At 36.7% G+C, this 25,069-nt stretch overlaps 1 protein-coding gene across 3 annotated transcripts in view; it reads right to left on the reverse strand.

Annotated features, from left to right (window-relative positions):
• Window positions 1–12,678: 12,678 nt before the first annotated feature.
• LOC133520757 (tachykinin-like peptides receptor 99D) overlaps window positions 12,679–25,069 on the reverse strand; it is a 249,977-nt gene continuing 237,586 nt past the window's right edge. Inside the window, exons 2-8 of one of the 3 annotated variants that reach the window (XM_061855393.1) lie at window positions 23,299–23,454; window positions 22,352–22,414; window positions 21,616–21,766; window positions 18,357–18,553; window positions 17,328–17,461; window positions 16,096–16,195; window positions 12,679–13,160 (exon numbers count right to left, since the gene is read on the reverse strand). In XM_061855393.1, the coding sequence (XP_061711377.1) occupies window positions 13,055–13,160; window positions 16,096–16,195; window positions 17,328–17,461; window positions 18,357–18,553; window positions 21,616–21,766; window positions 22,352–22,414; window positions 23,299–23,454 (907 nt within the window). In that variant the 3' untranslated portion in view covers window positions 12,679–13,054. Of the gene's footprint in view, window positions 13,161–16,095; window positions 16,196–17,321; window positions 17,462–18,356; window positions 18,554–21,615; window positions 21,767–22,351; window positions 22,415–23,298; window positions 23,455–25,069 lie in introns of all 3 variants that reach the window. The other 2 variants (XM_061855392.1, XM_061855394.1) reach the window with 2 other exon arrangements.

A 25,069-nucleotide genomic window follows, 5' to 3' on the forward strand; every position in this document is an offset into this window, starting at 1 on the left:
GCAGAGGAGAACATTTGGAGGAAAGCATTTTTGGCTAAGCTGAATCGGAGACCACAAAAATACAAATTAAACGTAAGAAAACCATAATTAATGTTGCCATCTAGTTTTAACACTTTTAACCGCCTGGCCACGACATTGCGCGACTTGTATAGCTCGTATAGCGACGGCGACGAGCGACGAGCGATCGAAACAAAAACAATGCGAAGTACGAGTAAGAAGCGTGCCTCGAGCCATCGCTGCCGGCGATACGAATATTCGCGCGAATTGACTCAAGCGACCGGCGACGGCGCAGCGATGAGCGACGCAACGGGCGACGGGAACAAAAACACGGGCGCGGTGCCACGACTCTCATCCATGCTAATTGTAAGACCAATGCCGTATGTGGCCAGGATGTAACTGCGGTCAGTCAATTTTGCATATGGCAGTTTGCATACGCAAATAATTAAAATATAAAAATAATATATAATATCATCTACAACATTGACGATTCTCACGGCGTTGTATGGGGGCTGTCAGTCTTCTTTATTTACTAGGCTCAGCTCATGTTATTCCATTTCGAAATTCAATTTCGTAGGGTTAATACCATCTAAAATGTTACAAAGCAAACGTTTAAAGAAGATTCTTAATAAATAAACAACTTGAACTCTCAGAGAACCCCCAACAAAGTGTTATAATCTCTATTTAACGACTAGAAGTTACTAAGGTATTATAACGATCGTAAAATAGTTCCAGATACTCACAGGGTTGCCATATCTTAGGATTTCCTGTGACATGTCAAGATTTTTGGTTCTTTGTCAGGGTTGCGGGGGGACTTGGCGGGTGTCACACTTTTTTAAAAACCTCAACTAACCACTAGAAGTTAGCTAATGGCTCCTCTACACGATGGCCCAGCGTAGGCCAGTCTAAGGGACGAAGCTATGCGGTGGAATGAGATAGCAATATCACTTGCTCCCTTTAACGCATAAATGCGTCCCTTGGACTGGCGTACACCGGGAAATCGTGTAAAGGAGCCATAAAAGTTAGGAGTGGGGCAGAGGAAAGGGAAGGTTATGCTCTACCTATAGCATATACAGGGTTATTCAATTTCACCCTCCCATAGAAAATGTCAAGGTCAAGTTCCATAGTAAATGATATAACCTATATATTCACCCCGTAAATTATTGCAGGTGACTAAATAAGCACGCTGTATATACGTTTATGCCATATCCGTTTTTGAGCAAAATCGTTTTTAGTGATTCCTATAATAACAAAAAAATATGCTATAATAGGGTTGTTTCCAATTTTTTGAAACGCTTGTATTACGTTCTATATTAACTAAAAGTGGCCCTAAAATTCAACTTTTATACTAAAAACGGCTTTAAATATGTTAAATTAACAAAATATATTATTCAATTCAATTCAATTCAATACATTTATTTCAGGTCAAATAGGCCCATATAGTTTGTTAGTAATTACATTATACTATATTAAATTACACATTTACATTAAGTAATTAGTCTTCCTACAACTAAGGTTAGTAAACACATGACATAACATACTATTTCTACATACAGTATATTGGTACATTTAAAAAAATATGGTCATTACAGGTCCCCTAAAAGTAGTTTAACATGTTCTTATAATCCAAAAGAATTTATTGGGATACAATTCTGCCCTAAGATTTGTAGATGGAAACAACCCTATTGACACTAATCACTTTTAAAAAACGTTGTATTTCAAAAATCTTGTGCCATATTCGCATTTTATAGAATAGTTTACACTCTGATAACAGATAATTATCACATAATTGTGACATCCAAAACTTTGTGTCAAGTCAAGTTTAACATTTATCAAAAACGATATGGCGATGATAAAAATGCTTGTAAGTCATTATTATACCACTATATTCAAAATATTTGTATTGTACTACAAATAGTATACATAACTGTGACTAAATGGTAAATAAGATGAATATTTCCTAAATATAAACCATTTCAAAAAAAAATGCTTCTTTTCGCTCTCCTGCCAACCAATGTAAGTGACGTATGGCACAAACGTATTCTCACCCGACGATATGGTGTTGAGTTAAGGGGCTAGTGGCCTAAAGGTTTTGGAATAAAGGATGTAATCGGTGCTTTTATTTTTTATCGTGGTAATGATAATGGTAAATCGTGGATGATAACGTCCACGATAGTATAAAAGCTACTGAATACAATCTCATACATTACAATCCCTGTTTCATCGTGAGATCGTGACTCATAAACGTGTTAACCGTCCAGAAAATGTCAGGATATTTAAGGGTGATGTCAGGACCTTTATCAGGATATTTAATATTTTAATATGTCAACCCTATCCACATTCCACATGGTGCCTGGCAACAAGTTATAAACTTTGTAGACGCATCAAAACGAGCTTATTAAGCCGTCTGATAAATTAATATTACTATATAGAACCAATTTAGCGAAACAATTTGTAACTTTGGTTTCTGTAGGCTTAAACAAGGTACTTAAGTACTAACGTTCTAGTAACGTCTGTCGCCCGATTCGAACTTTAAGATACGTCAAAGGTTAGGTCTAGATACGATGTGGTACTTCTAACAAAAACCTCACTTTTGACGCTGACATATCCGATCCATATCGTATCTAGATCAAATATTTGACGTATATTAAAGTTCGAATGAACATATATATATATGTTACGGCACTTTATCCCCTGGTTGATATAGTAAGTTTTTTATACTATGTTGGTGGCAAACAAGCATACAGCCCGCCTGATGGTAAGCAGTCTCCGTTGCCTATGGACACCTGCAACTCCAGAGGTGTTATATGCGCGTGTCCGAGCCTAGTACTCCGCACCCTCGTTGAGCTCTGGCAACCTTTCTCACTGGCAGGAACACAACACTATGATAGTAGTAGTAGTGTGAAAGGTGCAGATGAATCGCCTGGTGGAAGCAGCAGTGTTGGACGAACGTTAATTGCAATTGTAACAACAAATTGAATCGTAAACCGTAACTGGCAGTTACAGTTTACGGTTCAATTTGTAATGGTTCATGGTCAATTGGATTAACGTTTCGGCCAACACTGGTAAGCAGTTATAATACCGTCGTCGTCGTCGTCGTCGTCGTCGTCGTCGTCGTCGTCGCAGTTATAATGACTACGAAGTCATATCGTCAAATACCCGCAACACCAGAGGGCTTGTACGTAAGACGTAAGTGCGCTGCCGACCTTTAAGATGGAACTACGCTTTTTTCTTTCTTTACGAAAGCGAAGAAGAGAACTAGGAGTCTTACGAAAGTAACTGCCATTTGTTTACAAATGTGCAAGTTGCGGGAAGTTTCCAATAGGTTGCAATATTTTTTGGAAATTTCACAGAAAGCAAAAGAAACTTTCAGTATGGAAATGGAAAATTTCGATTGCTCAGATTGCAGAGCGCTGGAGTATCGATCCAGAGGCCGTGAGTTCAAGTCTCTCCCAAGACAGTAATTTTTCCACTTTTAAATTGATTCTAAGCTTAATAGCATTGTTCGCAGACGTTTCTGCTTGTTAAAAATTAATTTAATATGGGTAGCACATCGTTACTGGTGAATTTACAATATGACTTGGAACGCCGGTAGCCGTCTAAGTGTAACGTTCTTACGGTGGATGTTGCTAGAGTCCCCTAGACCCATATGGTGGAAAAATTTGCTGCCTATGGATGAGGTCTTGGTGGCTCAGATGGCAGAGCGCTGGAGTATCGATCCAGAGGCCGTGAGTTCAAGTCTCACTGAAGACAGTAATTTTTCCATTTTCAAATTTATTCTAAGCTTAAGAATATGAGAAGTTCTCAGAATCTTTCCAAGTAGAAATTTCGCAATTTCGGAAACTTTCCGACTCAGTATATTTGTTATACCTTCCTGCATTTAGTAACTGTCGAGAGGGATGGCGCAATACGTGAGACGCGATGGAGATATTACTATATCAAGGCTGCGTATAGGATGACTCACGCTAGACCGGGCCGAAGCCGGGTCGGAGCTTCCGGCGCTTATTCGTTTTCTATGGAAAGTACCACGTGGTAAAATGACGTGTCGGACGCCTCGGCCCGAGCTCGGGCCGGTCTAGCGTGAGTCATCCTTATTGTTTCGTCCCTGTAGTCAGTTACTAAAGTCAGGCAGAAGTGAAAAGCTCTTTTTACCACACCATAGTGAAGAAAATACGAGTATCGTTCTAAATCATCATTTAAAAGTAAATTGTGAAAAAAAGTCCAAAAGTGAGGTAGCATTGTTAGCTGGTAGAATTGACTGTTAAGTGATAAAAATTACATGTGGATAAATTGCAACTTTTTTAACAGTTTTTGAAGAATAAAGAGAGCCTTTACGAGCTGGTATGGTGAAAAGCTCTTTACCCATTCATTGCTAGTCACGACACATTGTCGTTATTCATAGGACTGCGCAACCTAGCTTGATAACCATTTTATTGGCTCTGCCGTGCCACGCTCAATTCCGTTAACTTATAAGTTAGTTACACGAGTTACGGTTAACTAGTCTAAATCGTCTTTAAAACCGTTAAATATACAGCGCGTATTTTTGATATGACCACATAATCAAAGGGCAGTTAGTTTAGGCTGTAATTAACACACGTTCATAGGTTTTATAATAATATAGCGACTTACATTTTTTCATAGAAAATAATTCAGTAAGCAATGCATCGATACTTTGTTTTAACTCAAAACGTCTCATTAATGACGCGACGTCACAACTGTCACAAGTGATCATGATTTACAAAATACATTGTCGCTCGAAAAAAATGCAAAAATTAATTATGGAGACTAAACTGGTAATGAAGACTAAACTTTTACTTTTTTTTTAACTATATAAATGAGAAAATCATAAAATTAAGTCATGTAACTTAATTTTTCTGCCGACGGCGTCAAGCGCAACTCATTTAACCTGAGTTGCACGATATATGCATGACTGCTGGCACAACCAAAAATATATAGATCGTGCCTTTCCCCGAAGACGCGTGTCTTGACTCGTATTGTCATGTCATAAATATTAGTCCGATATGATAAATTTTCGCGCCATCGTGGATGACATGAACTATATTAAAATGCAGTTTTATGTTTCTGCTTCCTTGCATAAACTACAAAGACGGTCTACATACTTGCTACGAACACAAAGATCGTAGCATATCCTTTGACGTTTGTTTGTGCTACGAATTGAAACAGTGAATTGTTACCATTGCTGCCTGAACAAGATTTTGTTTACTTTCAATTGAAGACTGACTTCTCCATAGATTTTGCCAATGATATATTCAACCGTACATCAGTAATGATAAGGTATACATTTTTATAACAAACACCGTGTAGAGAAATTTTGAATATTACGGTTAGGGATTGCAATCCGGTCCGGCGAATCCGGTAATCCGGCCGGATCCGGCACTTTTGAAGAGCTACCGGATCCGGTATAAATCACCGGATCCGGACCGGATCCGGTAAAATAAAAAAACGCCTAAATACAGCACGCGCTGTGCGTTTTAGACGAGGAAAAGGCGACGGGAGAGATGTATGAAGTTAAACAGAACATAAAACGAATAAAAAAGTTTGGATTTAGTAAGATATTTTTATATATTTATTATGACGATAAATGGGAACAGAAGAGGATTGCTTCTTCTTTCGTGTTGGTGACACGATATGGCGATTACAGAAATACTGTAATAGAAGGAAAAATTAAAGGATGCAGATGCCATGGAAGGCATTTGTAATTTATGCTAAAGAGAAGGTTAATATTGTGTCATAATGTTGTGATAGGAGATTAATAGTAAACAAATGAGCAGAATTAAGTCGGCGGTACTCTACCGACTAGAGTTGGGCTCATCAATATGTGTGAATGAATATATGATATATAGTTTACTCCGATTATATATATATATATATATATATATATATATATATATATATATTATAATTATGATAAAATATTGATTCTTTACATTCAATCTTCATCTCCTGGTCATGCTACTCTACGTGTAGCCAATTCTTTATTTGATCCAAGTAACTTTTCTTAGGGACTCCCTTTCCGCGATGGTTTTCAATCCTACACTCTATTATTTTTCACATAAGATCGTCGTGTCGTGTTTTGTTCCCTATAATTTGACCAATATAATTTCCTGTAAATTAAAAAAAAGTTGATTTTTTTAAATCATATAGTCTGCTACATTCTCGGAAAAAAAAATCGTGCAAGATAATACTGGAGCACATTTAGGCCGGCGCCCCACTGCTGCGCACGCTACATCCACGGCCCACGTTTTAATAAAAACCGTGGGCAAGCCCACGAAATTTTGTATAGGAACGTGGGTCGTGTACATAGCGTGCGCTGCAGTGGGGCGCCGGCCTTAATATCATTTTGGTTAAAAGTAAAATATCTTCTTTTCTTACTAGAATGGATGCTAACGTTACAAATAATTCATTCAAAGAATAGTTACAAAAACCTGTCCTCTCAAGGAGTTCCAATCCCCACCCCACATCCCATCGTTGGGCTTTGGAAACTAATCAAATTTATAATTGTAATCGAAAATTTGAGCACTTGTGAATGGTTAAATATAATAAATGATTTCATATTTTGTTTTTAAACTGATATAGACATTGTAACACTTTATAGTCTTTTTACTACTAAGTTCTATTTTATTGTTAAAAAGTTATTTATTAACTTCAAATTATAGATTTAGGAATACGTATTACGCAAAAAACTAGAAAAATATATCATTTAATTAACTTTAATATCCCTATACCAAACCGCATCCGGTCCGGCCGGATCCGGCCGGTTTATGACCAAAATCCGGCCGGATCCGGCCGGATTGAAAATCAATCCGGTTTGCAAACCCTAATTACGGTAATGTTTATTGCAAGGCAAGTATGCTTATTCCCTTTAGGCTTAGCCGGAATGGGCTTTATGCGACACGCTTAAAGGAATATGGCTACATATTGCGGTCTAGCTTATTCCTACTACATTTAAGCTTTGTTATTTACTTTAACGGGACGTAATCGCGTATACTTAAGCTCAAGCTTTATAATTACTTACCTCCGATGTTTCGAGAACGGCATCGTCCCCGTGGTCTTGGAGAAAGATTGGCTAATGATGATAACAACATCTTTTAGCTGCGCGAGTTTTTAGTATTGCCCTCATTTAACCTGGCGCAGCTGGAAGATGATGTAAATTATCAACTTTATAAATCAAAAATCATACGTCAAAGGTAATTTATGAGCTTACGTGATAAGTTCGTTAAAGGAAATAATAAAGTGTGAAAATCGTGAAACTTTAAATCAGTATTTTAGGTTTGCGCAAAATCAACAAGCAACATTTACATAATGGTGCGGTATTCAACATTTGGCCAGCTCTTGATCTTGACATGCTAATTTTATACCACGTCGATGGCTAACAAGCATACAGCCTGTCTGATGGTAAGCAATCACCGTAGCTTATGGACGCCTGCAACTCCAGATGTGTTACATGTGGGTTCCGAATCCTTAAAAACCTGTACTTACACTCCTTTTTTGAAGAACTCCATACGTAGATCCTCGGGAAAACCTGCATGCCTGATGCTAATCTTAAATTTCTGTTGCTTTAATGGTGGCATTTTTTTTACAAATATTTAGCTTAACCCTTCTTTGGATGGTGATGAAATTTTCCAGCATAACATTGTCCTATTAATTAAAGGTAGTTTTGCGGGTGATAGAAATTTATTTTAAGACGGTCATGTTTCAACAACAGTACAGCGTGAAATGGAACGTAGTTGTGATTTAAAAAAAATAAACATAATTTTGACATTTCAATTTTTAACACGCTTTTATTAGGTCGACCTGTATGTAACTATGTAATGGAATCTAAGGTAACTAATTTAACCATCTTCCAAGGATCGTAGCGTCATGAAAATTGGCAGCTGTATGTAATTCTGATGACAATACAATAATATGGTACTGTCGAACTGATCTAATGATGGAGCCGGAAGATATGAACAGGAACTTCATGATGGAACATCGTATCATAGCTGTGTTTGGATTCGTTACAAAAGTCTTGTAATGAACTTTGACCACGATTAGATTTCAAGGTTCGACGATGAAGCCGCAGATATGCACTGGCATTCCATGATGGAATATCGTATCATAGTCGTGTTTGCACTTGTGAGAAAGGTCACGTAATGGACTTTGAACACGATCAGGTTTCAAGGATATAACAAACCTATTATATATTGACTTGGAAGTTTTTCAGTTAAATTTTTTGATTTTACGTGCTTTTATAAAAGCGTGATTTTCTAGTGTTTTTTAAACTATTATTTTATTTATTCGCGGGCTCGCCGTGTCGCGCCATTTACGAAAACTGTTGACCTTGTATTCTATATTCTGAACGATACTGCACTGCGAAAATATTGATATTTGCGGAATAATTAATGTGTATCAGGTATGTCATTTAATATTATGTTACTTTATGTGATGGAAATTTCCATCATTATGCAACAACTTCACTAGTAAAGTATGGCGAATTATTTATTAGTAATGACCTGTGGTAATGACCAAGTGATCGAAGCATTTTCATTTGAGCATGGCCAAAAAACCCCGGATTTTCGGATTTCCGACTGTTTTCACATTTCTTAATCGATTCTCGTTGAAATGTTGTGAGCAGCTCAATTAATTTGAATGATTTTAATGTTGAGACAGGTTCGTAATTTCTGAAAGATATTGTTTCTATTAGTTATTATCTTATACCTTTAAACGAGCAATTCTTGTATATATATTTATATATAAATATATTTCTGCGATCTCGGAAACGGCTCTAACGATTTCGCTGAAATTTGGTATATGGGGGTTTTTGGGTGTATACAATATATCTAGATTAGTCTTATGTTTGGGAAAACGCGTGTTTTCGAGTTTTCATGCGTTTTTCTTTCGACGCAGAATATGGTCGCTAATTTCGTGTTGCCGGTCACTGTCCGTCTGGTCCAGCGGGTTAAGACGCGGACTGCTAAACGAGTGTTACGGGTTCGAATCTCGTCCGGTGACTAACTTTTGTTTTTTTTTTATATGTTCAAGTTTATATATATTTTTTTAATTTTTATTGTTTTAGACAAGTTTAATTTAGTAAAAAATGTAGTTAAGATTATCACCTATACACCACCATATTACAATAAATAGTTATAACCGAGCAAAGCTCGGTCGCCCAGGTACTTTATAATTAAAACTAGTGAATAAATTAAGTAGATGAAAGTCTATGCCAGAAATGCCAGGATAAGATAATAAGTGAAACTGTCCCCAGCGAGTTCCCTAGCGAAAACATCAAACAACAAAACAGCGAAGCCCTAGGCTTGTAGTTTTTATGCAAAATTTCTAAATAGAAATCAGATTTCTTTTTTTTTTCTAGCCAGCCGATTTCTATTTTCTACGTGCATCATAAATAATACATATATATATGGAGCATTTACTAAAGAAAATGTTTTAAGTGTAAAATAATGACATCAAACCTGTTTAATTTATTTAGTACATAGGTACTACGCTTAAGGTCAGAGTTTGCACAATGATGAAAATTTCCATCATATTAAAAAATAGACATATTTCGTAAATCTTACCTTATATCCTTATATAATTGTTTTTACCTTTTTATCGATATGTCAGATTATCGGAGGTCAACTAACATTATCCTGATTTATTAAAAAAAAAACCATGCAAAGAAGGGTTAAAAATAGGTTGACCACATTTTTTACTGCGGCATATAGATCGTTTCATTCACGAAGATGCGTGCCTTGGTTCGTAATGTCATGTCATTAAAGGTTAGATTTAAGAAATCTGCGCGTCATCGTGGATGACACGAACTATGTCGTTGATAATTTTAACAAACGTATGCATTTGCGTATCAAAACCAAAGGAGAACATTTTGAAGACAACACGTTTTGTTTTAGTACCATGATTGTAGTTTTAATTTGACGTGGAAATAAGAAAAATATTCCTAAAAAAATACGTATTATATATATATATAACACGAATTTTATAGTTTTGTTTGGAACTATATCTACCTAAAGGGAAATAATAGCAATTAAATAAAAAAAATATTATTTTTAAACCATTTCTTTCCCACATATCTTCTTAACCTTTATAACATGTCAATTTCTACTTATTTAATACATGAAAAATATATGTACAGATATTTTATTTTATTTACAATTTATTATCTGAGTATTTTATTCGACCATATAATTTATAATAAACTTAGGCTATTCTTTGAGACGTATATATTTACATCACAGTAAGTATTATTTTAAAATTGCTGTCAAATTTAATTTAATTAGGCATTTATAAATATATTACATACAATACAAAAAAAAGTAATAATTTTATGTTTTAGGTTGTACCTCGAATGTCTATATATTACTTAATGATACAGTTTTGAACATATATATTCTGTATTTATAATATCATACGTCATTAAACAGACATATAATTAATACAAAATAAGTACAGCGAGCTGGAAAATTGCATGCATACATCATAAACTTAAATTAATTAGTTAAATAAAGATAAATTCACTGGCTTTAATAGTATTCGTCAACGACACAAAATTACGTGCACAAAGTCAGACACAGCACTGCGTGAAAAAAGTGTATTTGGCATGGCGAATACATTGTATAATAAGTTACCTGACAAAATAATAGAATCAGACATGCCTAAATTTAAGATATACTTGTTAGACTTTTTAATAAAAAAAGGATTTTACTCAATTAAAGAATATTTAGATTATAAGCCATATCTATATTAAATTTACTGTAATGTAATTCATGCATGCTGCATGCTTAGGTTAAGATAATTTTTGTATAATATTTGCATGCCCAATCGCAGGCTGAATACACTGTTCGTAAAAATGTATTTAAGATCCACCTGACTGTATTTTAGCAAATAAATGATTTGATTGATTGATTGATTGATTGATGAATTCATACTTATACTAATAGTTTATTGATAATATAAATTACAGATCCGGCTTACATGACTAATATAACTTAAATGTAGATAAATAAATAAACAAATATTATCGTGACATTCTTACACAAATTGACTAAGTTCACGGTAAGCTGAGGAGGCTTGTGTTGTAGGTACTCAGACAACGATATACACCGTGTTTTTTTGATTTCCGTTAATTTAAAGGGTGCATTCCTGAGCTTAAATTAAGTGACTTTCTTAAAGACACCGGTATTCTGATTAAGTCCATTTCGGAGATGATGAATAAATTATTTTTATCTTATAAGTCCCTTACGAGCGTATACACTTGCCTTACGGCCTGTTCACATATTGATTAGTGTTTAGTACGAGTGTGTACATGTTGCTACTTAACGTTACTACTATCTTGGACGATCAATGTTCAAATTGACATTGATATGTCACAATTTTCAATTGTTTGGCTGAATTAAATGTAATGCCCGTGTTACAACAACGCTATATGCAACATTAAATTATTTTTTATATAAATGAAAACAATAAAAAAGTTATAACTATGCCATTTAGTTTCCTTAAACGTACTTACCCATACCCTGGAGTTAACGGAATTCAATAAAAACACGGTGTATATCATATATAAAGACTTAAAAACATAGAAAACATCCATGTCTTAAGAACAAATATCTCTGCTCATCACACAAATAAATGACCTTACCGGGTTTCGAACCCAGAACCATCGGCTTTATATGCAGGGTCACTACCCACTAAGCCAGACCGGTCGTCAAATTAATAAGTATACAAGATTCATACATTTTAGGAAAATTTACGGATTCTATTAACAAGTAATTATTATTAAAACTCATTAATAAAGTGGCACTTTTGCAACTGGGTGGTCTATTCATGCATGGTAACAGATACTCCACTCGTTAAGTAAGGAAACTCGACTGTATTATTATGTAGGTACCCTTTACGTTTTAAGGGTAACATTGTACTAAGATGTCGTCTGCCATTCTAATCACATCAGAAACCATAAGAAAGGTATTTGCTCCAAGTGTTATTATAATGTATGATGTAGCGGACTACATTATTTGACCATTTCTCCATCATCAATTATTTGTGAATGTATATGTGAATTTTGAAGTAGTCTGCATAGGTAGGTATGTTACCTCTGTTATCATAGGAATAAGGATGTGTTTTAATACCTATATATGCCCACTTTGACAGTTACAAGCACAAATTTACAACGCATTTTTAATAGTTGATTATTTAACAGTAAAACAAGAAAACATCAGAAATTAATCGATCTTTATCTAGTGTCTGAAAAGTAAAGCAGAAATTAAATAACACTTGCACAGTCTGTGCTATCAAAATCTATGCGGAGTTAGCTTGGTCTGACTCTAAAATGCTTTCCCACTATAACCGGGATGCTATAAGACCTTCGAATCCTTCACTTTTTTGGGCTTTCAAGTAAGATTGATTGTTTATTTACTATTCGTAAAATATTTATATTTATAAGTACATACTCGTAAAATAATAAGTAAATATAACACAATACTTTGTTTCATTCTGATATCATGTTCAATTAGGCTTATCACTGCAATAATACATTAATATTTTTATGATACATGTACATGTATATATATTTATTTTTTATATTTTCGATATTTTTTTATATTATATATATATCGCATAATTTAAATATACTTCTTGATACTGAGTCAAGGTATTAAAAATGATAATAGAATACCCGTTGTAATTTATATAATTTTATATAGGTACCATTATCTAAAACATTTTCTTATTTTTTGATTGTTATATTAGTATCAAACCGTAATAATTTTGAATCTAGTAAGTAAACAACGTTAAGTTATATAAATTGGCAATAAATTCAATAGCTCTTTTGCGACAAAAGGAACTTAAAATACAACAGACACATACTGAGAACTGCAAAAAGCAGGAATCTGCCTTATGAGTTATGACAAACTTTACATTGCACATTCATTTACATTTTAAAAGCCAACCGTCACTACGTTTGATCGACCAATCAGTTTAAGCGTAGAGATCTTGCGGGGTGAGGTAAGGTCGCGGGGGGTGGGCGCGTCATATCCACGTGCGTTCGACTTCAGTCGTCGCTCGCTCGCCGGGCGCGGCTGACGCGCGGCGCCTTTGTCAGGTGGACATCACCATTGTATTGTTGTACGTGCTGTGCATCGACATTCTGATCGTACCTGCGGGAAGAGAATGTAATTAAGGAAAACGTCTCCGTTGCTAATGAATGTATAGCAATTGGCCTTTGGTACTTTATTTGAGTCATATTTGTGAAAAAATTAGGGAATTATGCGGTGAAAAAATATAATTTCACCAATGGGCACTTAAATCTGATAGCTCTTTATAATACATTGTGATTATTTATCATAAACACATTTAATATACTTAGAAGAACAAAAACATACTCATGCAAATGATTCTGCTATGACATGTGTGCAACGTAATTTGTCTACAATAAACATATATTATGCAAATAAAAATAAAAACAAAAGCATGGAACGGAATGGAATAGATGTCGAAGTGAAATATCACGTTTCCAATATGTTAATGCTGTACCTACATGGTAATCTACTGATGATAAAAGTAAAATAATCTTATTTAGACTTTTCGTGACTTCATTTTCGGACGAGTCCCACGTTTGGGCGCCAAGTACACCTGTTTCCTCAAATATCAAATCTGATGTCATTAATATTATTATAAATAATTGATATCTCGACTTTTCGTGATTTCATTTCTGCGTTTCGCGTGGCGTACGTTTGGGCGTCAAATATGAATTTATTTTCTGCTTGTTATGTTAAATTTGTCGTCACCGTTGTATCATATTAATAGCAGGTAATTTCTTGTAAGCTTCTGTGAATGGAACGAAGCAAACAAATGGCGTGTTGTCATAGGTATCAAGCTATAAAAGTAACTTTTTTTTTACAAAAGCAGGTACAATCAGACTACAATTATTTTCGTTCTGACGAGATTACATGAGTTGATTACATGATTAAAATATACGTATGGTTAATGTTTGGAAGTAGAACATGTTAGTGAGTACCTATATTTATTGTTAAATTAGTTCTTCGTTACAATAGCAAAATAGTCCTAGTAAGAAAAAACTTTGTGGTAGAACACAGTTGTTAATGCATGGAATAATCAAAAAAAAAGAAATCGGAAATTATTGTGTTGTAAATACTGATAATAATTTAATAAATTGTTTAAGAAATAGCAAAAATATTTCTTTTCTTTCGTCGAACACTGTAAATTATTAAATTATATACCTGTTAGTTTAAGCATAAGAGTAAATGTAAAAATTCTAAAACATGGGGCATCTTTGACTGTAAAAAATACTACATCATTTGAAATATCTCGGTCCCAAAAAGAACTCTATATTTTGAAGATGGACATCTATCAATCTCGCAATATCATTGCATTGATTTAGAACTATAAATAAGTATGCAGCAATCAAGGTACGAGTAAGCATAATATTTTATTATTCACTGATATTAATGCCAATCACGATATTTTTAGAACTTAATTCAAAATTCCATACGATCTGATATATGTAAATCTATAGTTTTTCTTTGTATTAGAAATAATTAAAGCGACCTAGACATGTCTTTTCATTAAAAAAAAAACACTTGAAAAATGAGTCATAGCAAATATGTAGCAATTATAAATCATATACGATTATTTACATTCTTTTTTTTCAATAAGTGATATAAACTTTTTTTTTTTCAGTTATTCTCAATACAAATACACGTCAAGGTTATTTACTTATTTTCTAATGCAAAAAAACGAAGTATAGACGTCACCAAAAGATTGGCATGCAGATTAGGCATTTTAAGGAGCTGGAGTTATTAATCAAAATTCTGATTTCAGCATGATTATGTAGATGTCTTTAGGCGACAGTTAATTCAAGCGAGAATTAGCAAGCACAACCAACGTCGAATTCGCCTACCTACTGATGAACTACCAACAATTCAAGACAAAGGGAATTTTAGAACAATTTTGAATTCTCAAAATAACTAATACTGGCATACTGCTTTCTTCAACATAGGTTTGATGTGTGTTTGATACGTGTTTGATAATAACTATAGCCTGGCGTACCAAACTATCAGTAGAAAAAAGGTTCGAAATTCAAGTGGTGTACCTACATAGGTATAAGAGATAAGTATGAGAGATTAAATTTCGTTTACAAATTTAAAATTTCCCGCTTTTGTTTTATTCACTAAACTGATTTGCTATACATAGCTTTTTTTTAAATACTTACTTACTAGTTTGGTACAATGAACCAAAATGAGTATTGGCGTCCAACACAAGAGCACGCCATTTTACCCGGTCCTGCGCGGTTCACACCAGTTTTCACTGACGCCGAGCTCACGGAGATCTACCTCCACTCTAACCGCCCACCGATACTTAGGATGACCTACAGGACGGCGTCCAGTCAGTTGACCCAAATATGCCCTCTTTACAGCACGATGTTCATCCATTATTTCGAGGTGGTCCAGCCAACGGAGACGATGTGCTTTGGTTTCGGCTATTCGGTTCGGCTATGAGTTCTTCGATTTAGACATTTTTCCAAATCTTCTAACTGCCATCGTCTGAATCTTTCTTAAAACCTTGTCTGTGACGAGAAGAATACCTTACTCAAATCGCCCTAAATGATGCACTTTTATTCCTCTTCGTTCAATTGGACAGGCTAAAGAACTAAGTCATACTGCCATAGTAGGGATTTATTTTCATTATAATGAAACAAGTATGTATTTAATTTCAGATATATTAATATGAATCATTTAAAACTTCTGCTGCGGATAATAATGTTATATTAGGTATATTCCAGAAGTAATGTTATCGGTGATATATTTCTAAATACTCGTAGCTTGGGTAAACGTGGGTAGGACAGGGCTGGAATCGGTCTTTTTACATTGACGTTTCGTGGGATGTCGAAGTGATGTAAACCGGTACTATGGCTGTTCCCGCGCGAATCACTTTCCATATGCGTAGCGTTATTTTAAGCAGTAGTAAACATATATTTCAAAAGGTTTCAGAGTGTGAGACTTCTATATGCCAGTAGTATTTATTTATGATCCATACAATAACACCAATAAATTACCAAATTACACCTCCTACTTGTGTATTTTGTTTGCATGCAGCAAATGAGGGGACCCTGGCGGTTTTGTAGAGAATTTGGTCGTTTTTGTTGGTGGTGCCTTGAAGAATCTAGGCCATCCTACGAACAAGAATATACTGTTCGTAATTTCGTTTATTAAGCTGGACTTACACTTATAAGTATTGATTATGTTATTCCGTGAAAACTATATCTTATCCTGACACCTTTGGTAACGCAAGTAAAAAAAATGTACAAGTGTAAATCCACCCTTATTAGGATCGCCCAAGAAAAATCCGTCAAGTTAGTTTTGGAAATATGTTACAGTTAGGTTTAAACTAGACATGCATTCAAAGCAAATTTTTAACTGTACATAATTTATTTACAATTTTTAGTGTAAGGTCAGCACAGATGGTGGACTGCTGAGAATATTCCATTGACAGATTAGATGGCAGAATTTCTAGTTACAAAGAAAAACTATATATGTTTTTACCTGGTTTTCATAATGGCGAATGGTAAAAAATAACAAAGTAACACAGAAAAAATCTGTCAAAGGAAAGTTTCCCCTGCCGGTTGTAAACGTCCGGTGTTTTCGCCGGACAATGGTCCGGGTTCGGCGACAAGGTCTTGTTTTCTTTGGTGTAGTTGTCGCGGTAGCCACATACAAACTGGACGTAGTCCCGTAACACGGTCCAGTTTTCGGGGAAAACTCCGGGCTTCTACAACTGGCCTTAGTGTCCTCTGCAGTGAACAGTTGCCAGTTCTTTGCCCAATGCAGAAATGTACATATCAGGTCTGATATTTGTAGTACAGTAAACTTCCTCAGCTTTATTAGGGTTCAATAAAACGGCGATACTCTACAAACAGCTGATTATATCTGGTTCAGTTAGCATTGAAAGGCGACAATCATTATATACTGCTGTTTTTAGAGAATAACTGTATTTTCAAACCGGAAAACGCTGAGCAAGTTTACGATACACTTGAATCAATAAGCGAGATAATTCAACTCGTTCTATAGTCGCACCAAGCTAGAATTTGCAATGAAACAGTCTGAAAGTGTCACCATAAATGTGAATAAATATGAACTTTATGAGGACAAAGGCGCTTAGCATATTAGATCCGATTCGCACGTCGCTATTCGCGTATTCCGCTCAAATATTGGATCCAGTGTGCCAAGCGCCAAACTCGGTGTAGAGCTTGGTCCAACTATAGCCTGGGACAGGTGACAGGGAAGGGGATAAAAACGTACTTGTACCGTTTTTCCTGCTAGGCGAGAGGCTGTGACCGGAGCGCTCGAGCCGGTCCGTGCCGAAGGCGCGGTGCCTGCGCAGCCCGCCCGGGCCCAGCGTGCGGTAGCAACGGAAGAACTGCTTGAAACCTCTACGGAATCTGTGGACGATTTGAATATTAATATATCCTGCGTTCCGTTGTTCCGAATATGAGCACAGCTAAAAACGCACATACTGGTAAACTAGGTGGCGCTGTAAGCGCCGTACTTTTGTGGTAGTCGGATTGTCAACGTTAAGTAACGCTTATAAATATTTTAAATAAAATATATTTAAATTATAAATAAAAATAATTTATGAAGCCGTACAGCGCCATGTACAGTGACCCCCTTTATCAAAATTCAGACATCAATAACAGTTTTTCTTTTGCAGCTCGGTGTACGAGTACATCAAAAATTAAAGCAAGAAATATTACTTTGCTAATCCGCGAGAAAATAACGTGTTAATCAGTGCTAACCCGTTATACTTACTATCAAAATATAATACATAATATATTTATTCAGTTGTCGGGTTTCTGACCGTCAACATCTCCAGCATCTCCTGAGGATGCCTCGTAGAGAGGCGAAACACGTGTCGAGTTTTGTACTTTTGGTGGTGGGTTATTATATTTATTTGCGTATTTATTTTTGCGGTGGGAGGGTGGGTACATTAATTGCATGTAAAAATACGCAAGTAAGAATAACGGGTTAGCACTGATTGACTAACACGTTATTTTCTCGCGGATTAGCAAAGTAATATTTCTTGCTTTAATTAGCATGGATTTCCGCAAAGTAACGCCTGATTCTATTAATTATTTGGGTGTACATCAGCTGTCAAGTTGGAAATACGAATTCTTTATACATCTTAAAACCAAAATCCGTTAGGCACTTTAATTATCTACCTACCTAAAAAGTGATAATTTATTCATAGATATTTTGTTTAAACACTGGAACCATTATAGTAAAATTAGTCTGTTTTTAAATATTTTGCTCCTTTTGCAGACCCTGTGACGTACTTACTTTGAATTCATGCAGCAGTATATCATAGGGTTGAACATGGAGTTGCTCATCGCTAACCAATAGATGCCGAGGTACACCTCCTGGATATACTCCTGGTTGGTCAGCTCCGGGTAGTATGCCGTCACCACGAAGTACACGTGGAACGGGAGCCAGCACACAGCAAAGATCAGCACTACTACTATCATCATCTTTACTACCTAGAAGAGAAAGTTTTGGTTATGAGAAGGTCGAGGAGAGATTCGAACACGTTGGAAGGTAATTAAGTTAGGTTGGAGATGGATGCAATAGACAAGGAGCTGGGGCCTAGTCAAGATGACAATCGTTGAATAGAAAATGCCAATTGAAAGTTAAATAATGTATAGCGACATGGGCTGATGTCGGAGGATCTTGAGGGAGTCAGAGACAAAAAGCGAGTGCTTCGTATCGAGTATATTGGGAAAGTAAAAGAAGTATAGCTATATTCACTAGCTTTTATTACTCTTTGATTACAGCGCCACCTATGGGCTGTATAGGGAACCATGTGCTCTTATCGATGTCTTATCTTATCGATTAAGTGAGTTTTCGTAGCATCTATCACCCCGATATATTCTTCCTTTTTGTTTTGCATTTGTCGATGTACGACCGAACTTATTTGGATCGCATTTTGATAGCATTCGCACCATCGCACCGCAACTTGCTCGCGTCAAACCATATACCATCTTAAAAACAGACACAAAAACAATCAAATATAATTTATGTCGTAAGTTCGAATAGGGTTCAAGGTATCATATTGAAGGTCAATGCCCGACGCTGAGTCGAGTCGCGTTGTCGCGTTAGTCGCTTCAAGACAAGAACAAGAAAGACTACGTCCAGAACGCTATAAAAAACTTCAAAAGTGAAAACATCTTTTGTTTTCCGTCTAGACTTCACTGTCGATAAATAATCATAGCAACCTTTTACGAACCTAACGACCCTCGTCAAATACCATATTGCCAGCCAATACCCGACTTAAAACAATTAAAGAAAAATAAATCACATCAAAGTATTAAAATTTGCTATAAATTTAACACAAAACGACTACCTTCATCAAAAGCGGACCTAAAACGCAAAGGACGCAAATTAAATAGACACGTCGTAAATTTTAGTTAGGATAATAACTTAGTTTACCCGAAAAAGTGGCGGGTGCTTGGTCGCAGTTACATGTAGCATATGTGATACGATATTCAGTACTCGGACTTTATAATGGCAACTTTCATGGTAACAATCTGTGGCCGTTTTATTTTGTCTTCACATGGCTAACTTTCGCAGCGGGAATGTATTTGAAATTGAATGCAAAAAGGAAAAGCATAAGCTGGATTAACTATTAAAACATCTTACCGATGAATTATACCTCTTCACAAGAAACCATAAACTATTGAGTTTTTTTTGTTACATATGATAAATATTCACATATTAATCAAGATAAAATGAGAAACATACACGTATCATACATGTCGAATTTTCATGAAAATAGTGATTAAATTTCTAACTTTGTTCTGTGGAAGTTGGTGCAGAATCATCTTAGGGTGCCACTAAACGAGCGGCAATTCGCGGCGAGTACGTTAAATGTTAAGTCAATGTACTGCCAAACATACCTATATATTTGTCTTGATAAAACGACAACCTAGAAATTAAAAATGCACGTCACGACAACGAAAGGGAAATAAATGTTTCAAAGTGCGTTATTCCCCACTTGAGTCACTTGCGAAAATTTATGCGAGCGTTATTTGGTTTTGGGTCATTAAGACACGGACAGTTGGACGTGTACTCGGTTATTGCTTTTATGTTAAATAGATGAAACGCCCTTGTAATGTAATTTTGAAGGCCTTTTCTTCTTTACCTTTAGTTTCTTTTTCCTTGCAATATAAATAAAATAGGGTCAAAGCGAATGCCGGGAACATGTTTGTCTGCAGAAGTTGTAATTATTTACACCTTTACTAAATGTTAGGCTAAACGGAGTGCTGTATTCAAACATTATATTATAATTTTTATTTAGATCTTTTGACATCACTTAAACAGCACCAAGCTCGCACCAATATTATACGAACGAGATCGACCAAGATCAAATAAACATGAAACTAACTATATGGTTTAACTCACGTAAGTATTGTATTGTGTCGAATATTAAATAGAGATCAAGATGTAAAATATGAATGCGACTCCCAATTGAAAGCCCTAATTGAACAGACATCTGTTGGAGTATCCGCTTCACAGTTGAGAAAACTTCAAAGCATATCTACAAGGTCTGTAAAATGACATCAAAATTATAGGACTGGCTTCTCACGAGTAGGGGCTGGCTGATCGCTTAAATATGATAATTGCCACCAACCAACTCAACTCAACTCGTAGGTACTACTCGTACTTTTCTTCTAGAAACTTGTCAGCTGGATTGATCAGCTGCGCAACTCGAATTAAGCGTAGTTATGATCGGCGCTAAGTTAGGGTGCTGAGACTGTACGTCGTGGATATGATTGGTACGAAGTCAAGATCATACCTGCTAGCATGAGTTGAGTTCTCGCGCGTGACTCCATCCATACATCTTGCGCGACTTCAAGTATAGACTCGCGCGCGTAAAGGAACGCAACTTTTACAACAATTAGATAACAACCCGTCGTTTGTACTTCACCCTCTCCAGCTGCGCCTGTGTGCACTCGCCGATGGACTTGGAACCCCACAGCTACGAACGCAGTACGCCAGGATCATGTACGCTATGTTGTAACTGCGAACTTGGTACAAACCCGACGTTTGCTCTTGACGCTCTCCAGCTGCGCCTGTGTGCACTCGCCGATGGACTTGGAGCCGCACAGCTCGATGCCAACCCGCGAGTACTTGTACATCATTGATATGATCGGCACGAAATAGGCCAGGATCATGTACGCTACGTTGTAACTGGGAACTTGGTACAAACCCGTCGTTTGCTCTTGACGCTCTCCAGCTGCGCCTGTGTGCACTCGCCGAAGGACTTGGAGCCCCACAGTTTGATACCGACCCGCGCGTAAGTATACATCATTGATATGATCGGCACGATGTACGCCAGAATCATTTACGCTACGTTGTAACAGCGAACATGGTACAAACCCGTCGTTTGTTCTTGACGCTCTCCAGCTACGCCCGTCGATGGACGTGGAGCCCCACAACTCGATGCCAACCCGCGCGTACGTGTACATCATTGATATGATCGGCACGAAGTAATACGCCAGGATCATGTACGCTACGTTGTAACTGCGAACATGGTACAAACCCGTCGTTTGCTCTTGACGCTCTCCAGCTGCGCCTGTGTGCACTCGCCGATGGACTTGGAGCCCCACAGCTCGATGCCGACCCGCGCGTACGTGTACATCATCGATATGATCGGCACGAAGTACGTCAGGATCATGTACGCTACGTTGTAACTGTGAAAAAAAAACGACAACTTTCATACGTGTGGAGCAAGTTCAAAAAGAGGTATGATATTACATCCACATGAAATATGATATTAATTTAATATCAACAATAATGAATGGACACGTCTCTTAATATGCTCTCTTATTAGAAAAGTCTTCAGAAAATGTGATATATTTTATTTACATGTAACTTTTTTACTGTAGGAGTGTACTCGTATCTTTTAAGCGAAAAATGTGTCTAGTATCCTTTCTGATTTATAGTGCTATTAAGTTTGGGACGTGGAGTACGCGGGTTGGGATAGGGTGTGATAGTGTAGTCAGATGTGCCTACGTCATTTTCATAAGGTTGAACGTGTTCCCATGTAGGCTATGTAGCTAGAGTACCAAGGTTCGTTTGTTAAATTCGTTCGCATTGTCAGAAAGAGTTATGAAAAGGAATTATAAACGAAAATGTTACATATCTACTACAGTTTTCGAAATTATATGAACTTTCAGTATGAGATAAGTACGTGCTGTTGTGTTGTGGTATGATTTTTAAGGCCCTCTGTATTTGCCGTTACGTACTTATTGACCATTTATGTAAAATATACTTACTAGTAGTCATATAGTGAAACAGGAGCTATGTTGTAGTCTGGCCATTTCGCGAAGCATACGCGTCTGTAAAATGTATAACATGTCAATGAGGTTCTAGTTTCATAGTTTAAACTATGAAAAAAGTACTATAATACAAAATTTATTCGAATACTCCAGTCGTTTGAGGAAAACCGCCTCACGACATTAGACGTAAAACGCCAACTACGCCAGGAAAGACCTAAGCCCTTCGATGTATGTACCTACATTCAATACGGCCGGCAACTCTACTGGTGTGAATGTGAAAGGGTGTTTAAGAGCAAGTTTGGCCTGGCCGGCCACATAAGAGCTCATAAGAGGAAAAACCCTTGATTGCTGAGGTCGCCGTCATCGAAATCGATGTGGAGGACTATCATGCGGCTGAAGAGAATGCTGCAAGCCGATCTGTTCTAAATAACTCTATGTACACTGTACACTATTAGCTTAGCACCCTTGCAAGCATATTTGTATCTAAAATTAGCTTTGCTGTCTGTAGAAATACTTTACCGGCACGAGGATCCTTGTAGGTTCTGAAGTTCACGTGGTTTGGGCTACTGGTAAGAGAACTGCCTATGTAGCTGCTGCCAAGCTCAGCGTAAACTCTATGTATCAGGTAATAAAGTCACAATTTGTTTACCTTCTAGTCTCATCCGGTAAATCAATCAACCGTGTCGGTAGTGAACTACACCAGGTTGGGACTGCTGAATAAAAAACTGCCTGCCAAGATGGCAGCAGCGATGCCCAGCGAGATCCACTATAATAAACTCTACGTTGCAGATTTTAAAATCGTAATTGGCCTACCTTCTAGTGCCGTCCGACCGATTAACCGAGTCGGTGGGAAAGTACACGAGATTGGAACTGCTGATGAGAGTGCTGTCTGTTTAGATGAAATTAACTCTATTTACCAGGTAATAAAGTCGCAATAAGTTTACCTTCTAGTCCCATCCGGTAGGTCAACCGTATCCGTGGTGAAGTACACGAGGTTGGGACTGCTAATTAGAGAACTGCCCGCCCAGATGGCAGCAGCAATGCCCAGCGTTGCCCGCTTGCCCAATCGTGGGCGGAGTGGGCTGATGATAGCCACGTATCTGATGAATGCATTTTATAATTAATCACCAATACCAACGAGGAAATGCCGCCAGCATCCTTGGTACAATGCCTCAAGGGCCTATTTTAGATATAAGCTAGTTATAGTAATCATCTGTATATATCCATTATGTATATTGTTATTGTCAATAAATGAATTTTATCACCAATATTACTGAGCCAAAAGTCCACTGAGGTAATGTACCAAGGGAATCTGTAGAAAGATGGATAGGCTAGATAAAAAAAATAGGCAAACACTGGATAACCACGGCAAACAATGGGGCTACATGGAGAAAAATCGAGGAGGCCTTGACTGAGAGGTTTTATAAATCGCTGTACGTATACTTTGCATGTACTCTTTTTTAGGGTTTCGTACCCAAAGGGTCAAACGGGACCCTATTACTGAGACTTCGCTGTCCGTCCGTCCGTCCGTCACCAGGCTGTATTTCATAAACCTTGATAGCTAGACAGTTGAAATTTTCACAGATGATGTATTTCTGTTGCCGCTATAACAACAAATACTAAAAACAGAATCAAATAAATATTTAAGGGGGGCTCCCATAAAAATATATAAAAATTTTACTTAACAGTATGAACGATGGTAAATGTACCAGTCTACATTTCGCGTAAGTGCACGCACAACGCGAAGTGCGAGTTTTCATAACTTTTTATGACTGACTTAAAACAAAAGACGTGTTTTAGGTGTTTTATTGATATTTTTTTGTACGAAGGAAAAAAGATGGATATTTATTGTAGGTCAACGTTTACACTTATAATCGTAAATTTGAACTTTTAACGGCCCGGGGTTTTTACTGTATTTAGACGATAGCTTAAATTTAATATGGCACGAGTAAGCCTGTGTAGCCTACATTTTGTAATTTTACGGTTTTTAACTCCCGTCGCAAAAAGACTGTTGTTTTAAGTTTGAGTGGTTAAACATGTTTTATCAAAGTCTGTTCATCTATTTTATGTATGTATGTATAAACTCTTTACTGTAAAAAATACAAAATATAAATGTGGCACAGGATAAGCAGTACAAAGGCGAACTTATCCCTTTAAGGGATAATTTATTTATTTTACTGCGTTGTTTTTTTATTTTATTTATCATCATAAAGTATATTTAGTTACTAAACACGATATGTTTTGGAGAGCGTAGAGTTTCAGATTATGCGACGCAAACCATTTTTGTTGTTTAAAAATAGCTTTCAATTAGCTTTATAAGGAACGGAAGCCGAAATTGAAATTCGGGTAAACAAATCCCAAGCACACACAGCCAGCCACATTCAGCCAGCTTAAACAGGCATGGAACTGTACGGGTGCGAAACCTGGTATCGTGGATATGACGTCGTATCGTGGGTATGTGTGTTAGGCCTAACAATAGGTATCCACACACTGGTCCGAAGATACTCGCAGATGCCAACATCTGAATCACTGGTCCCCAAGTTAATGATAAAAAAGGTAAAATAATGAAAGTTGAGCGTTAGACCCGAAGTTAGGACAAGATGCATGTAACTGCGCCGAAATATCGGGAGCTCAAAAACAATATAAATATAGCTGTCTCGGCACCAACTACGAATTCGTAGCTTTTGGTGTCGAGATACTTGGTCCGTGGGGCAA

The sequence above is a fragment of the Cydia pomonella genome, chromosome 8 (genome assembly GCF_033807575.1).
Source record: "Cydia pomonella isolate Wapato2018A chromosome 8, ilCydPomo1, whole genome shotgun sequence".
Lineage (NCBI taxonomy): Eukaryota > Metazoa > Arthropoda > Insecta > Lepidoptera > Tortricidae > Cydia > Cydia pomonella.